This window comes from Macaca nemestrina, chromosome 4 (assembly GCF_043159975.1).
Source record: "Macaca nemestrina isolate mMacNem1 chromosome 4, mMacNem.hap1, whole genome shotgun sequence".
NCBI lineage: Eukaryota > Metazoa > Chordata > Mammalia > Primates > Cercopithecidae > Macaca > Macaca nemestrina.
Genome location: NC_092128.1, coordinates 53,645,281 through 53,662,759, shown reverse-complemented (window position 1 = coordinate 53,662,759; position 17,479 = coordinate 53,645,281). Strand labels below are relative to the sequence as shown.

The 17,479-nt window shown below is 45.0% G+C and overlaps 1 protein-coding gene across 14 annotated transcripts in view; it reads right to left on the bottom strand.

Annotated features, from left to right (window-relative positions):
- LOC105475327 (ataxin 7 like 1) overlaps window positions 1-17,479 on the bottom strand; it is a 272,598-nt gene that overhangs the window by 18,907 nt on the left and 236,212 nt on the right. For all 14 annotated transcript variants that reach the window (XM_011730474.3, XM_011730475.3, XM_071094705.1 and 11 more), the window contains 3 exons: window positions 16,248-16,330; window positions 15,107-15,363; window positions 706-898 (listed from right to left, as the gene is read on the bottom strand). In XM_011730474.3, the coding sequence (XP_011728776.1) occupies window positions 706-898; window positions 15,107-15,363; window positions 16,248-16,330 (533 nt within the window). The remainder of the gene's footprint in view (window positions 1-705; window positions 899-15,106; window positions 15,364-16,247; window positions 16,331-17,479) is intronic.

Here is a 17,479-nt window from a genome sequence, read left to right as displayed (position 1 = left end):
AGTCCCTTTTCAAGTGCTCGTAGACAAAAAATAAACAAGCCTCCAGCAGATGCCTCCTGTTTCCCACCTTAGTTTCCATGACCTTCTGAACTGTCAGCGTGCACTCATTCAAGGAAGGGGAAAGAAAGTGCCCTTTTTACTAATCAGCAATCATGGTGACCTGAAATGCTTCTTCTTTCCTTCAACACACACACACACTCAGTTCTGGTGCCATATGGTCACACAACAGTAATACTTAGAACTAACAGGGGAGAATACCAACAAGGGCTGACCCCTGACGTGCTGCTAAGACAGACGGTTTCCAGAGCAGGTGAACTGAGCTAACCCTGGACATCAGAGGCTCCATTTTTAGATGGACAAGGCCAGAGGATCAGCTCCTGAGTGCACTTATAGAAACACTATTTCTCAAGCATGCTCGCTTCAAGGTCGGCCATAAATACTTAGGATTATCCATTCTTCCCTCTTTTTTTCTTTTTAGTAGTATGTGGAAGTACTCGGGATTATAATCAGCTGGGAGCCCGTTCCTTTCCTTTTGTAATGTTCAAGGGTATTTCTAAGGCAATTGTTAAAACTCACGGTAAGTCTTTTTGTAAAACACTGCACAGGCAGCCTTGTCTTAGGAAGGATCATGCCTTTGGTATGATCACCTAAGTGTCTGCAAAGCACAGGCGAAGAACGCACAGTAAGGAACAGAAGGAGGCCTACCGCAAGAGGTCTGGGATGGTGCGTGGAGAACTGACAGTCTAGCTTCTCGGATTCGTCGGCTCCGTCCATCTCCCCTTCATCACTGGACAGTCGGCTGGCGAGGTCACTTCCAACAGGTGGGAGTGGGGGCTCTGGAGTGTGGCCGCTATGATTCGAAGACGCGCTGCTGCTTATGCTATTTGCAGATGGTGGTCTAAGGGCAAGAGGGGAGAACAAAGAAAATAAACCAAATAAACCTTTTCTGAGGTGACAAGATCCACCCAGTTTAATGGTGCTCAGGAAACAGCCTGTTAATGGCCAGGTGCCATGGCTCACACCTGTAATCCCGGCGCTTTGGGAGGCTGAGGCGGGCAGATGACGAGGTCAGGAAATTGAGACCATCCTCGCCAACATGGTGAAACCCCGTCTCTACTAAAATACAAAAAACTAGCCAGGTGTGGTGGCGCGTGCCTGTAGTCCCAGCTACTCAGGAGGCTGAGGCAGGGGAATCTCTTGAACCCGGGAGGTGGAGGTTGCAGTGAGCTGAGACTGTGCCACTGCACTCCAGCCTGGGTGACAGAGCAAGACTCCATCTCAAAAAAAAAAAAAAAAAAAAAAAAGAAAAAAGAAAAAGAAAAAGAAAAAGAAAAAGAAAACAGCTTGATTAGCCTCGCCAGTACCTCAGGGAGGGCACATCGGTGGTGACTTTGCATAAGGGAAAACTATCAAGGCTGAAGGGTTTGCAGTGACCAGCTCTCTCCGGTGACCCAGTCAAGTTCTGCCCCAGCTGCTGTCCCTGGGGCAGATGACAGGAATGATGGGAAAGCCCAACAGTGTAAGTGGAACATCAGATATGGGAACGTGACAAAGTGAACTGAACCTACACCAGTCTTCTATGAATTCAGTTACAAGTATTCACTCATTTGCAGGTAAGTAAGCTATACTTGCCATACAATTGCTTTCCTTTGAAAGTGGAAACTGACAGGAAGATCAACCAGGTAAACAAGATCAGGGCAATCACCAAAAATATCAGTAATGAAGAAACACAGTCCTATGCATATGTTCTTTGATACAAAGCTATGATTTTAGGAAACTGTTGTTATACTGACATGAAAAAAAGTTTTGTCCTGGTGATGGGCCACTCATTAGTACCTTACTCTGCACCCATGCCTGTCACTTAATATTGAGCTGTGTGTAGTTTAATTGTATTTTCTGAGGATGACTGTTTCAATTTACATTTTTTATTTATTTACGAGACACTCTTAGTCTATCACCCAGGCTAGAGTACAGTGGTGTGATCTCTGCTCACTGCAACCTCCATCTCCCAGGTTCAAGCGATTCTCCTGCCTCAGCCTCCCGAGTAGCTGGGATTACAGGTGCCCGCCACCATGCCTGGCTAATTTTTTTTTTTTTTTTTTTTGAGACGGAGTCTTGCTCTGTCACCCAGGCTGGAGTGCAGTGGCCGGATCTCAGCTCACTGCAAGCTCCGCCTCCCGGGTTTACGCCATTCTCCTGCCTCAGCCTCCCGAGTAGCTGGGACTACAGGCGCCCGCCACCTCGCCCGGCTATTTTTTTGTATTTTTTAGTAGAGACGGGGTTTCACCGTGTTAGCCGGGATCGTCTCTCGATCTCCTGACCTCGTGATCCGCCCATCTCGGCCTCCCAAAGTGCTGAGATTATAGGCTTGAGCCACCGCGCCCGGCCGCCTGGCTAATTTTTGTATTTTTAGTGGAGACAGGGTTTCACCATGTTGGCCAGGCTGGTCTTGAACTCCTGACCTCAGGCGATCTGCCCACCTCAGCCTCCCAAAGTGCTGCGATTACAGGCGTGAGCCACCGCGCACAGCTTCAATTTACTTTTTGACAAGCCCTTTTACGCACTGTGGGGCATGATTGGCTCACAGTAGGTGCTAAAGAGATATTTTTTTCAGTGAACGAATGAATGAATTCTGTGTGTGTATAAAACAACCCAACAGATGGCATCTTAATTATGGTTAAGCTTACAAAAAGCAATATCACAATAAGAGGTAGAATTACCTGCTTCTTAGGCAGTAAAAAACAAAACAACACAAGGCAAAACCAAAATCAAACACATCCACATTAGCAGAAGAGTTAGATGAGGAATAGTCACAGTTAACTGTTACTAGTTTTTACTACTTCTCCACTTCCATCAGGTGATTGAGCAGGGAGAGGTGACAAAGATAGGGAGAAAAAGAAGGAGAAAAAAAGATTGTTTTTCTGCTTTCTGCTTCGAAAGTTGCTCCTTCGAGTCTTATGAAGCAGCACTGCTGATCTGTCTCCCCTCTCTCTTATTTTCACCCTGGATATTTGTTGCTTTGAAATCTTTTCAGGTCTCCAATGCTTGAACTTAAAACAGATTCCAAAAGTATAATCACTTAAAAAAAAAAACCACAAACGTGAAAACAACCCAAATGTCCATCAGCAGATGACAAGACAAAATATGGTATATTCATTCAATGGAATATTATGAAAGCCTTAAAAAGGAATGAAATTCTGCTACTATACAAATGACACTTGAAAGCATCATACTAAATGAAATAAGCCAGACATGAAGGACAAATATTGGATGGTTCCACTTATATGAGATACCCAGACAGAAAGTAGAACAAGAGTTATCAGGAGTTGGAAGGAGAGGGGAATAGGGAGGGGGTGTTTAGTGGATATACAGCTTCAATTGGAGATGATGAGAAAGTTCTGGAGATGGATGACAGTATAACTACACAACATTGTGAATGTACTTAATGCCACTAGACACTTAAAAATAGTAAATTTTGCGTTATGTATATTTTACTATAAAAACAAAACAAAACAAGGCCATATGTAGTTTTTCAGTGTCATTATAAGAATTCTGTTGGGATGACAATTTATTACGGACTGTCACCTTCCTGTACTATAAAAACAAAGCTGCCATTTATTCTGAGTGTCTACAGGCCAAAGAACGCGTCTCCCCAGACGTTCCTCAATGCCTGCTCTTCTGTATCAGGCAGGGCAACAACATTATTGTGTGCTTATGGTTGAAGACCCAAATAATAAAGCAATTTAGATAAAGCTAAAACATAAAAAAAAAACAAAAACCAGTGTCCATAACTCTGCCACCCAAGGTCAAGTATTATTAGCATTTTAATTTACATCCTTCCAGACTTTGTTACCATCCACACACATGCAAATGCATCTTAAAGCAAGAACTGGATCACACGATCACCCGGAACATGAAATGTGAGTAGTACATACTATTTTGAGACATGCTTTTTAAAAAACCTAGTGATGTTGTAGAAGTGTTTCCATGTATAGAACTGTATCATTTTTAATATTCCCCAGTAATCCATAGTATGAATATATCACAATTTACTTAACAAATCTTCTATTGATGAAGATTTGTTTCCAAACTTTCTAACAGGCTCTCTCTCTATGAAGCCCTCTCCATCATGATAGGTCCTCCTTATCCTGCAGGAGATAGATTAAGTGTGATAACAGCATCATGGTTACGTAGGGAATTGCCTTTCTTTTTATGTATTTATTTTTATTTTTTAGAGAGAGGATCTTGTTCTGTCACCCAGGCTGGAGTGCAGTAGCATGATCATGGCTTACTGCAGCCACAAACTCCAGGGCTCAGGGGATCCACCCGCCTCAGCTTTGTGAGTAGCTTGGTCTATAGGCACGTGCCACAATATCTGGCTCATTTTAAAATTTTTTACAGAGACAGGGTCTGCTTATGTTGCCCAGACTGGTCTCAAACTCGTGGCCTCAAATGATCCTCCTTGCTCGGCCTCCCAAAGTGTTGGGATTGCACGTGTGAGCCACTGTGCTAGGCTTGTCTTTCTTTCTTTTTTTTTTAGACAGAGTATTGCTCTGTTGCCCAGGCTGGAGTGCAGTGGTGCGACCTCAGCTCAGTGCAACCTCCACCTCCCAGGTTTAAGTGATTCTCCTGCCTTAGCCTGCCGAGTAGCTGGGACTAACAGGCATGCGCCACTACGCCCAGCTAATTTTTGTATTTTTAGTAGAGACAGGGTTTCACCATGTTGGCCAGGCTGGTCTCGAACTCCTGACCTCAGGTGATCTTCCCGCCTCCACCTTCCAAAGTGGTGGGATTACAGGCATGAGCCACCACACCCGGTCCTGTCTTTACTTTTTAAAGATGCATTTGGAAGGCGTTTGAGGTGAAATGCCATGGTATTTGCAATTTACATCAGAACGCATCATCAAAAAATGTAGATGAAGCAAACATAATTGCAAAATATTAATATACTAACTGTTAAAACAAGACCTGTAGGTGTTCAATATACTATTCTCTCTACTTTTCTATACATGGGAAAAATTTCATAATGAAAAAGAGGAAAAACAAAAACAAGAAGAAAATAGAGTTAGTACTACAGGTATATGTAAGAAAGTTACTAAAGAACTTCCTATTTTTTGGTGTTTTATTTTTCTTCGGCTTTACTGAGGTATAACATCTTACACTTATCATACATAAATAAAATTGTATATATTTAAGGTATACAATGTGATTTGGTATATACATACATTGTAAAACAATTACCACAAGTTAGCTAACATATGTCACCTCGCAGTTACCAGTTTTTTTTTCCATGGTGAGAACATTTTTTATTTTTATTTTTTAGAGACACGGTCTCTGTCTGTCTCCCAAGCTGGAGTGCGGTGGAGCAATCACTCACTGTATTCACAGGGACTCCTGGGCTCATGGGATCTTCCCACCTCAGCCTCCCAAGTAGCTGGGACTACAGGCATGAGCCACTGAGCCCAGTGAAATTTGCTTCAGATCTACTTATTTAGCAAATTTCGAGTACATAATACAGTATTATTAACTAGAGTCACCATGCTGGAGATTAGATCCCCAGAACGTATTCATCTTGTAACTGAAAGTTGTCCAATATCTCCCCATTTCTCCCAACCCTTAGCCCCAAACAACCGGCATTCTACTCTCTCTTTCTGTGAATTTGGCTGTTTTAGATTCCACCTGTAACTGAAATCATACAGTAGTTGTCATTCTGTATCTGAATTTACTTAGCATAATGCTCTCAAGTTCATTCACGTTGTAGAAAATGACAGGATTTCCTTCTTTTTTATTGTTAAATAATATTTCCTTCTATATATATATACATGTATTATTATTATTATTATTGTTATTTATTTATTTTGGAGATGGAGTCTCCCTCTGTCACCCAGGCTGGAGTGCAGTGGTGTGATCTTGGCTCACTGCAACCTCTGCTTTCCAGGTTCAAGTGATTCTCTTGCCTCAGCCTTCTGAGTAGCTGGGATTACAGGCGCCCACCACCACGCCCAGCTTATTTTTTTGTATTTTTAGTAGAGATGGGATTAAGCCATGTTAACTAGACTGGTCTCAAACTCCTGACCTCAAGTGATCCACCCGCCTTAGCCTCCCAAAGTGCTGGGATTACAGGTGTAGGCCACTGTGCCCAGCCTTATTATTGTTTTTTTTGAGACACAGTCTCACTCCTTCGCCCAGGCTGGAGTGCAGTGTAACCTCCGCCTTCCAGGTTCAAGCAAGCAATTCTCGTGCCTCAGCCTCCTGAGTAGCTGGGATTACAGGCACATGCGACCATGCTCGGCTAATTTCTTTCTTTCTTTCTTTCTTTCTTTTTTTTTTTTGCGACAGAGTCTCACTTTTTCACCCAGGCTGGAGTACAGTGGTGCAATCTTGGCTCACTGCAACCTCTGCCTCCCAGGTTCAAGTGATTCTCCTACCTCAGCCTCCAAAGCAGCTGGGATTACAGGCATGCACCACCACATCTGGCTAATTTTTGTATTTTTAGTAGAGACAGGGTTTCACCATGTTGGCCAGGCTAGTCTTGAACTCTTGACCTCAAGTGATCTGCCCACCTCAGCCTCCCAAAGTGGTGGGATTACAGGCGTGAGCCACTGCACCAGGCTGAAATTTTATATATATATATCTTCATTCATCCCTCAATGAACACTTAGGTTGTTTCCATATCTTGGCCATAATGCTGCCATGAGCATGGAAATGTGAAGAACTTCCTGTCAAACAGGGCAGATAGATCACACATATTTCTCTCTTCTCTCTTCCAAAATCTTACTAAAATAACAGTAAAGAGATAAAAAAGGCATTAGCTTTAAAGAACAATGAGATCAGCAGAAATGTGATAGTTACGATGATGACTTTCTAACATCAATTTAACTCCTAAACCAATAACAGGAATCTCTTTCATTTTGCTTGCTAATGATTGGTTTAGAAAAGGACATGAGAAATTTTTTTAAAATTATTTTTTGTGGTAGAAGGCTTTTGGAATGCTTTTTCTCACTTCAAAAAGGAGGCATCCAGCCTGGGGAACATGGTGAAGCACCATCTCTACAAAAAGTGCAAAAAGTAGCCAGGCATGGTGGCAGGAATCTATAGTCCCAGCTACTTGGGAGGCTGAGGTGGGAGGTTTGCTTGAGCCTGGGAGGCAGAGGTTGCACTGAGATCATGCCACTGCACTCCAGTCTGGGGGACAGAGTGAGACCCTGTCTCAAAAAAGAAAAAAAAAAAAGAGACACAAGGCTCTGGTGGGGGATGTTGATAGTGGCAGAGGCTATGCATGTGTGGGCAGGAGGTATATAGGAAACATGTATACCTTCTGCTCAACTTTGCTCAGTTTTGCTGGGAAACTAAAACTCCTCTAAAACATAAAGTTTATTAAGAAAAAAGAGACACACAGGAAAGGTGGTCCTCAGCTTCATCTGGACCTTGTTATATCTACATGTGCCTGGAATTGCTACAGCTGCTTTGCTACAGGATTTGAGGATGAAGCCAAAAGACTGAGGAGGGTGGAATAAAAGAAGGGCCGTGAAGGCGAGTCACTCTCTGATGGTTGGGGACTGGTGCTCCTCCACCTCGGGACCTCATGTAGCACGCAATAAGTTTCCTAATTATTTAAATGGATGGTAGTCTATGTTTTCTGCTACTTGCACCTGAAGCATCCTAACTGATACAAACATATGAGATTTTAATATTAAGAAAACAGGATGTGGCCAGAGAAGTATTAACTAACGGGAAAGGAACTGACCTACTGTAGAACCTCCAAGAAGCTGGGCACCTCTAGGACATTCCTAGAGCAGCAGAAGTCATAGGTGAGGTGAGGACTAAATACAGCTTGAGAGTTGAAGGTCTTAATACATAGCAATTAGACCTAAAGGTCATGTCTACCACCTCACACAACCAGATGATGAGTTATCACCATTTCTGCCAGTACACCCTCTTCGGTACCCCAATAAACTTTCTGGAGTCTCGCTTTGTCGCCCAGGCTGGAGTGCAGTGGTACTGTCTCAGCTCACTGCAACCTCTGCCTCCCAGGTTCAAGCAATTCTCCTGCCTCAGCCTACCAAGTAGCTGGGATCACAGGCGCGTGCCACCACACCCAGCTTATTTTTGTACTTTTAGTAGAGGCAGGGTTTCACCATGTTGGCCAGGCTGGTCTCGAATTCCTGGCCTCAAGTGATCTGCCCGCCCCAGCCTCCCAAAGTGCTAGGATTACAGGCGTGAGCCATCGCACCCGGCCAACGACAATAAACTTGCTAACAAGAGAGCAAAGGTTTACTTGCCAGAGAAGTTGAACTGGAGAGATTCTAGATACGGGGCCATCAGGCTCAGCACAGAGTAGGAGTGAGGCACAGGGCTGGACACAGGGGAACTGTGGGCCATTTCTAGTCAGGACTTCCAGAATGCCTACTGCCAGGCACATCACCAGTCAGGCTTCTATCTTTGAGAAACTGAATGGTCCCAGAGAAGGCTTCCAGATCTTGCCTTTGGAAATCCTTAAACAAAAGGCTGAATGGTGATCAGAAAATTGTGACTGACAATCTCCCACACAGACTTCCAATTAGGCTGTTAGAGCCTCTCTTCTAAATGTGCATGGTTAGGGATGGCCCAACACTGCCGGAGCATCTCCAGTGTGAGGCTGCCCAACCACACATCAAAGACATGAACACAGAAAGGAAACAAACCTGGAAAAAACTAAGATGATGATGGAAAGAGAAAAAACTAAAAAACCTATCTTCAAAGATATTAGGATGTTATTGCCTCTGAAAAACGATCGTGGTATAGTGTAAGAAACAACCAGATAAAGAGAACCAGATCCTAAAAAATAGGAAAGCATCATGAATGATTTAAAATATCATTTTTGAAGATAAAGTCAAAGAAAATATTTCAGAAAGTAGAACAAGGAGATTAAGAGACAAAAAGAGGTAAGAGAGCTAAAGGTCCAACATCCAATTAATAGAAAGTCAAGAAAGAAAGAATAAAGACAATAGTGGGGAGAAAATCATCTAAGATGTAACACAGGAAAATATCCCAGAAGAGGAAAAGTATCTCCAGATTGAATGAGCTACTGAGTACCCAGTACAATGAAAGAAAATGAGCTACATCAAGAGTGATCAGCTGGGTGTAGTGGTTCACATCTGTAATCCCAGCACTTTGGGAGGCTGAGGAGATTGCTTGAGCCCAGATATTCAAGACCAGCCTGGGCAACACAGCAAGACCCTGTCTCTGTAAAAAAATAAAAAGATTAGCCAGGGGCAGAGGCTTGTACCTGTAGTCCCAGGTACTTGAGAGACTGAGGTAGGAGGATCATTTGAAGCCAGGAGTTTGAAGCTGGGATAAGCTATGATTGTACCACTGCACTCCAGCCTGGGTTACAGAGTGTAACCTTGTCTTAAAAAAAAAGAGTGACTACTGTGTGAACTTTCACAGCCCCCAGGCTTCAGAGTAAGAAACTGGATGTGTGCAAAGAAATGATAATCAGAATAATATTAAACTTCTTGATAAAATTTTCAATGCTATAAATCAATGAAAAAATGTCTTCAAAATTCTGCAGGGAAATGATTTTCTTTTTTTTTTTTTTTTTTTTTTTTTGAGACGGAGTCTCACGCTGTTGCCCAGGCTGAAGTGCAGTGGCGTGATCTCGGCTCACTGCAAGCTCTGCCTCCCGGGTTCCCGCCATTCTCCTGCCTCAGCCTCCTGAGTAGCTGGGACTACAGGCGCCCGCCACCGCGCCCGGCTAATTTTTTGTATTTTTAGTAGAGACGGGGTTTCACTGTGGTCTCGATCTCCTGACCTTGTGATCCGCCCGCCTCGGCCTCCCAAAGTGCTGGGATTACAGGCTTGAGCCACCGCGCCCGGCCAGGGAAATGATTTTCAATCCAGTCATATACTCAGATAGATTATCAATTTAAGTGTGAGAGTAGAATAAAAATATTTTCAAGTGTGCAAGGATTCTAAATATTGACCTCTCACACATCTTTTCACAGGAAGCTAATGGAGGAGGTACTCCATCAAAATTTAAAGGTGCAAACTAAGAAGGAGGCAGTCACTTGGATCCAGGAAACAGGCGTTTGAACACAGAAAGAGCAAAGACATGTTCCAGGATGGCAGAAACTGTTTTCATTCATTTCATTATTTAAGCACAATTTAATTTTTGAACTATGTGCCTATCTTACTCTGATTTTTAAAAATGCAGGCTGAGCGCTGTGGCTCATGCCTGTAATCCCAGCCCTTTGGGAGGCTGAGGTGGGTGGATCACCTGAGGTCAGGAGTTCGAGACCAGCCTGGCCAACATGGAGAAACCCCATCTCTACTAAAAATACAAAAATTAGCCAGCCTATGGTGGTAGGCGCTTGTAATCCCAGCTACTAGAGAGGCTGAGGCAGGAAAATCACTTGAACCCGGGAGGTGGAGGTTGTCATGAGCTGAGATCATGACACTGCTCTCCAGCTTGGGCGACAGGAGGGAGATTCTGTCTTAAAACAATAATAACAACAAAAAAAGCAGTGTAATTAAGAAGAAAACCAGCTGAAACACTCTATAATAATTGCCAGATAAAAGAGGAGATGAATGGAATATTCCTGGGGAGTAAGCTGAGCGTGGAAGCTGTGCTCTAGCCCACAACTAGCTGTGGGAGCAAAGGGACAAACAGGGACGCATGATGGTGTGCTCGTGTGTGCACACACACCAGGAGGAGGGAGCTCCGCACCACTTCCTTTCGGGCTCATTGCCCTCAGGGTGCATTCAGCCTCCTGGAGGTGATACAGTGGTGGATGCTTTCCGGACCTGTTAGCTCTGATTGCCGCACTCCAGGATGATACCTGGAGGGAAGAAGTTCACTGGAACCAGCTTGGGTCTCGGAAAAAGCAAGGCTTGGGTGAGGAGTGATGGGGAATGGGGCAATGAGTCACAGGAAGGTGTTGACACAGTCACTCAAGTTTGTTTAGTTGCCATTCACTCTTTCTCCCTCCATACTACATCACCTGTCCCCCATCTGCCCACCAGTCTGGTCTAAAGTCAAAGCATAGGATGACGGGTCTTGTCCAGTTCAACTCAGGGAAATGCAGAGAAAGTCCTACCTTACTACTTTGAGGAAGCAGAGCATTAGTTTGTCTGAGTGCGTTGAGGAAGAGAGCAGAGGGCAATTGACCTTGATTCATTCCTTACTATTTGACCTTAATTCAGTCCTTACTATGTGCCAGGCATGAAATGTACATTTCTTATTCCAGCCACCTTAGGTGAGTAAACTAGCATCTGCCTTTCTTAGATGAGATTTTTTTTTTTTCCCTTTTGGTGGAGAATGGGGTCTGGCTATGTTGCCAAGGCTGCTCTCGAATTCCTGGGCTCAAGTTATTCTCTCACTTCTGCCTTCCGAAATATTGGGATTACATACATGAGCCACTGCGCCTGGCCTCAGATGAAGAAACTGTTATAAAGCTAGTAAGAAACAGAGGGGTTTTGTGCCTGTCTGCATAACCTCAAAGCCCTCCAGACTGAGAAACAGATGTAGAAACAGCACAGGGACAAATATATAAGAAGTCAGGGAGAGAATAAGGCCGGGCGTGGCAGCTCATGCCTGTAATCCTAGCACTTGGAGAGGCCAAGGCAAGAGGACTGCTTGAGCCCAGGTGTTCAAGACCAGCCTGGGCAACATAGTGAGACTCTGTCTCTACAAAAAAAAAAAAAAAAGGAGAGAATTCGCTTGAAGTGTGGCAATATCACTATCCTAATGAGATACAGAATGGAACAGAAGTTGCTTTTATTCCAGACTCATCTCTGCCCTTTGTCAGGAATCTAGGACCTTCTGCCTCTCTCCACACTGCCCTCGTCAGTCTAAGATTAACTAAGTTTGCCCTTTTATACTTTAGACTGCATGTGTAAGCATCTACGAGACAGAGGGGACTGTGCCCAGATTTTGTGGCACCAGTTTCCTGAGGGCTCTCAGCCTGGCTTGTCAGAGCCCAGCCCTCTTTGCCCTTTAAAACAGTCCCAGTGGCGGTGGCTGGTCTAGTCATCCACAACCCTCGGGCTTTTTGGAGCAAGCAACGTGTTCCTTTAGAGTTGGAGGCAAAGAAACTGAACCTATGAGTGTGTTATTCCAGGCCCCTCGGGCTGGGGGCAGAAGCATGGAGGGCAGGCATACGGAAACCAGGCAGTGTCAAGGCCGGCATTCACTGCCTTCGCCTTCCTGTGGAGTGCCCCTCCCACTCACTAATAGCTACCATCCATGGACTGCTTCTTATGTGCTTGGTACCTTCTCATTTCACTCTCATTAGCTCCACTGTACAGATGAGCAATCTGAGGCGAGACAGGCTAAGAACCATGACCAAGCTTACCTAGTTAGTAGGCATGGAGTTGAGATTTCCACTTCAAATCCCATTCCAACCCTTGTTATCTAACTTTAACTTTTCTAATTCTAGACTCAAGTTCCCTTTTTAGCAATCCCTGACAAGAATGGGTTGCAATGTAAGAATATGAGAACGAAAATATTTTCAAGGTTAACAAAAAGATACGTATGAAATAAATTCACACACGTTAGCATTTCCTACAAAGGGAATTCACAAGTGGGAGGGGATGACAATAAATTCCATTCATGTGCGATAGTTTTTTTTTTTTGCCAAGTACAGATAATCTGTGTAGATGAAACATCTATTGTATATACATCAATATGAGTAAAGCAATGTTTTTGTAAGTTTTGTGGGATTACAATATTCAACTCTGATCATGGCTCTTCAATCTTTAATTGCAGGGGATCTTGTCCTAAACTAAGACAAGTGCAGGACACTTTCCTGATTAACTTTGGAAAAGAACTCACCCCTGAGTTTTCTGGTGCCTGACCCAATCTTGAAAAGATCCTCAAAGATGATTCTGTGGGCTGGGTATGGTGGCCCATGCCTGTAATGTCAGCACTTTGGGAGGCCGAGGTGGGGGAATCACCTGAGGTCAGGAGTTCGAGACTAGCTTGGCCAACATGGTGACAGTGCATCTCTACTAAAAATACAAAAAATTAGCTGGGCATGGTGGCACACGCCTGTAATCCCAGCAACTTGAGAGTCTGAGGCAGGAGAATTGCCGGAACCCGGGAGGCGGAGGTTGCAGTAAGCCAAGATCGTGCCATTGCACTCCAGCCTGGGCGACAGAGTGAAACTCCATCTCAAAAAAAAAAAAAAAAAAAAGATTCTGTTACCAACACGTGTAATGTGTTCCTCTGCCCCCCCAACTTCTTTTCCAGAAACATTCTTTTTGCTGATTAACCTCACCCATCCTTTTCTGCTTCCTTAAGAGAACACAAACAGCTGGCATTTCTCTATAGATGAACATTCCCCTGAAAATTAAACCCAGAAGAAACAGTCGGAGCAGATCCTTCAGGCTCCGCTCTTTTATTATTTAACGGCTGCTCCCTTGTTTCTCTGTTAAGCCAGGTACCACTGCCTGGTGAGAAGTGCCTCCATCAGTCAAAAATAGATGGAGGTTTGTATAATCAAAGAAGGCTTTCAAACTGGGTTCCCTGGAGTCCTTGGGGATCCCAAGGAGATCCTTGAGAGGGTGTGGGGGACAGTGGCTCTGGGTACACGTGTGAGCTTAGCCGGCTTCAGGGTGAGGCAAGTCTACTTTCCTCTCAGGTACCCAGGTTGTGCTGGAATGAAAATGTTCGACAGCTACAAAGAAGTTTAAAAGTCGCTGTATATAGAATTGAAACCCCTTCCAGAAGTTTGGAACAGAACTGTTGCCTCAACTCTAAAACAAGGGTAATATCCTTAACCAACACCCCACATGACAGTGAGAAGTCATTACAAAATGATCTTGCAAAGCGAGGGGTGGCCAGGAAAGTAGCATGTCCACGGCGACAGTAACGCCACGATGGTGAGCACGATGGAAGTGTTGGGGATGGCAATTCCATCTGACTGCATCCTCCTGAACGCCTGAGGCTGAGCTTGGCCATAGTGACAGAGGGACTATGGCTGTCAAACTGGGTCAGGCTTGCACCAACATGGAAGGCATCAGGGTGAGAGCCTGGCAGATCAGGAGTGACTGCTACCAAATATTTGTTTTTGTTTTAAAAATCAACTCCCTCCCCTTCTTTTATGACTATGTCCTCTTAAAGCCTATTTGCTACTCGTTGAGATTCACACTGTATGCATAAAGAACATCAGATAATATCGTTATCTGCACTTCTCATGGAGTATTATTAATGTTTCCTTTTTATACAAATTATGGATACTTGATTCTTATCTCATTTTTTTAAACTCCAAATTCCTGAAAAGCGGGGTCTAGCTTCATTAATCTCTGTACCCCTGCCTGAGAGTACCTAACATGGAATCTTGCTTATGAAACGAGCACTCAATAAATATTTTTGAATAAGTGGTTCTCTGTCCCATTATTTGGGAATTGAGCTGCTGCCCATCAAAACGGACATGCATGGATTTTAAATTACTTTTAATCCAAATGAGTGTTAATTTTGTTTTCTATTTTTTCCTTTCTGTCCGGGACAACCACATAGAACCCCAAACAGGTGGCCCAGAAGAGTAGCTTTCCTGGTGTGGAGAGACATGTAAGGACAAACAACCTCTGCTATGCCAATTTCCCCTTTCATCCTGATGATAGGAGAGCGTGGAAAACAAATACGTGGCAAGTGGACTAGCATGGTGCAGTGAGCGCCTAAGAGGTGCTAACGGCCTATCCACCCGGGTTTCCCATCTGCTCCAGGAATCGTCAACTAACATAAAAACCCAGGCAACCAGGAAGTCACCTGGTGACTGATGTGTCACAGTTCCAGGTATTTGTTTCCAGCTTATTCTTGCTCTGTAAAAACACACACTGTCTGATATAAGGTCTGCTAGTCTGCCATGAAGTCCACTGCTGCTGACAATGGTGATGACAGTGATGATGATAATGATGACAGCAGTAAAATCTGTTGAACACTATGTGGCAGGCACTGGGCTGGGCCTTTTATGTACATTATCTCATTAAAACTTTACTACTGCCTTACGAAGTAGTACTATTATGACTTCCATTTAACACATAATCAGACCACACGCCACAGACCAGGCAAGCTAAAGTCGCTTGACCAAGCATTCAGGGCTTCCAGCGTCAAGGTGGTACTTACCTAGGAAGTACAGAGTTAGGTGGCCTGGATTTTGCAGGGGATGCAACTTTCGGTTCTGGCCCAGAGCTCCCTGAAGACCCTGGCAGAGAATCCTGCGCCGGCCCGGATTGGTTGGGAAGTATTTCCCTCGTGGAAGTCAGGAGATGCTCTTTATCTTTAACTTCTTTTTCCCGGGACTTGGCTTTGTGTTCTGCCAGGAGGAGGTCAAATTGCTTTTTCCGGCCTGGGACTGCCCTCCGATGGCTTAGCGAATGTGTCTAAGGAGAAGAGAAATGAAAAGCACAGCCTCTTTGATCAGCACATAAACCTGCTTCCCCAGACCCTCCATTTCAGAAATAGCAATTCATGGAAATTTAGAGGTGCTTGAAAAGTCAACTTCAAGGCAACAGCTCCTGTTCTGCGGCTAGGAAGAGGCAGAGACCACACGAACGCAACCATGCCCTACACTCCTGGTGTTACGAAGCCAAAGCTTCCTCCAAAAAATGGCATAGGATGACGAGCTTCAGCACAGAACCCGTGAAAACCTCTCTGATGAAAGGCAACTGCGAGGGAATGCTAGAGTTAATCCAGGTGCAGGTGGGAGGCTCGATTCGGCCCAGACAAACAGAGCCACCAAGCAGAGAGGGCCATCGCCTTGATCCCAAGAAGCACTAGCAGTTCAGCATGAAATACAGGGCTTTGGGCGACCCAATGGCGGCCGCCTTGGGTCAGCTGTTCCCCTGGCCACCCCGGTGTGGCTGGATCAGGGGCGCGGCATATCATCCTCCCCTCCAGGGCTGCCTTTCAGGGCGCTGCCGCCGCCGCCGCCGCCGCCGCCGCCGCCGCCGCTGCTCCTGCATACATTAAAACGTAGCAGGCTTTAGAACCGCCTGTGAGTGCCTATAAATACAATTTACTGTCTGGCCTCACAAGTAACAGGGGAAGCCTAGTTTTTTTTTTTTTTTTTTTCCTTCTTAAAAAGCCAGCCAGCTTGAGGCAGGCACTCTGCTACCATGGACGAGAAGAAAGCATTTCCCTTACAAAGAACAGCTGGGGGTCATGTCGAGGTTCCACACCCTGCCGTGTGCAGAGAGTGGCATGCAAACATTTCGACAAAGGCCCCAGCCAGAGCAGGAAGTATTTTTTATGGAAAGAGAAATACCTTGCAGGTGAGGGATCTTGTGCAAGGTTTCTTTGTCTCGGGATCCAATACTCCACAGTGTTTATTTGGGTCAAATTCTCTCTCTGGTTTAAGAAACAAACAAAAAATATAAGAAAAAAGGAGACTAAATAGAATTTGGCATTAAGACTACATTTTTTAAAAAATGCACATTTGCACCAACAAGTGAGACATTGTCAGGCAATCTGGTTTTTGTTTTTTTTTTTTGTTTTGTTTTTTGTTTTCTCAACCAGCTGCTAAAGTGCTTCCAGAACGCTGGGGGAAAATGGTGCTCCCCTCTGAACCCAGAGTTCCCAAGTCTAGCTTTGGCAGCAACGCCGAATGCAGCACAAGGGTTGGGGAATAGGGTGGGAGTGGGGACCAAAGGGAAGGAGAGGAGCCGTGCTGCTCTTAATGCTCTTAATGCTTTATTTTACTTGCAATGGTTCCACAGGTCCTTGGCATTTGGGCATAGCTGGCTGCAGACCAGGGAGAGCCACCTGAGACCCAGTGGCCCCTTTCCTGGGCTGCTCCAAGAGTACAGACACCCTGACTCCAGTTCCTGCCTTCCTGCTAGTTTTAGCCATGTAAGTGGAAGATTATTCCTTCACATGTCGGAGTGACCTGCCTCTCTCACGCTTGACAAAGCCCTCAGCGCAGGCTTTGCACACAGCCTCGCTGACCACAAACACCATTTACCTGATTGAGGGGCACTCTGGCAGTGTTACAGGCAGGGGCAGGGGAGAAGGCTGAACTTGAAGGTGTAGAGAGGGCAGGGCCTGCTAATCTCACAGCTGCTCCCTGCCCCCACTGCCCTGGGCCTGATGCTTCACGTGGGAATAAAACAGGGCAGGCTGCCCTCGTGGGATGAAGGATGTCTGTGCGGAGAGGCCAGGCTTCCCCAGCTCCTGCCTTCCAGTTGACTATGGACAGTTTGTGTGGAGGTTACCTCTAAGGAGCCTGTTCTTTCTATGTCCATCTTGGGTCCTTCACCCCCACCAGGATGACAATCATGCTGTCCTCACCTTTAAAATGAGGGGAATGTGAGGTGATCTCTTTTGTTCATTTTTATTTTTTGAGACAGGGTCTTGCTCTGTTACCCAGGCTGAAGTGCAGTGGTGTGATCACAAGGCTCACTGCAGCCTCGACCTCCTGGGCTCAACCTCCTGAGCAGCTGGAACTAGAGGCATGCACCACCACACCTGCCTAATTTTGTTTTTTTTTTTTGTAGACAC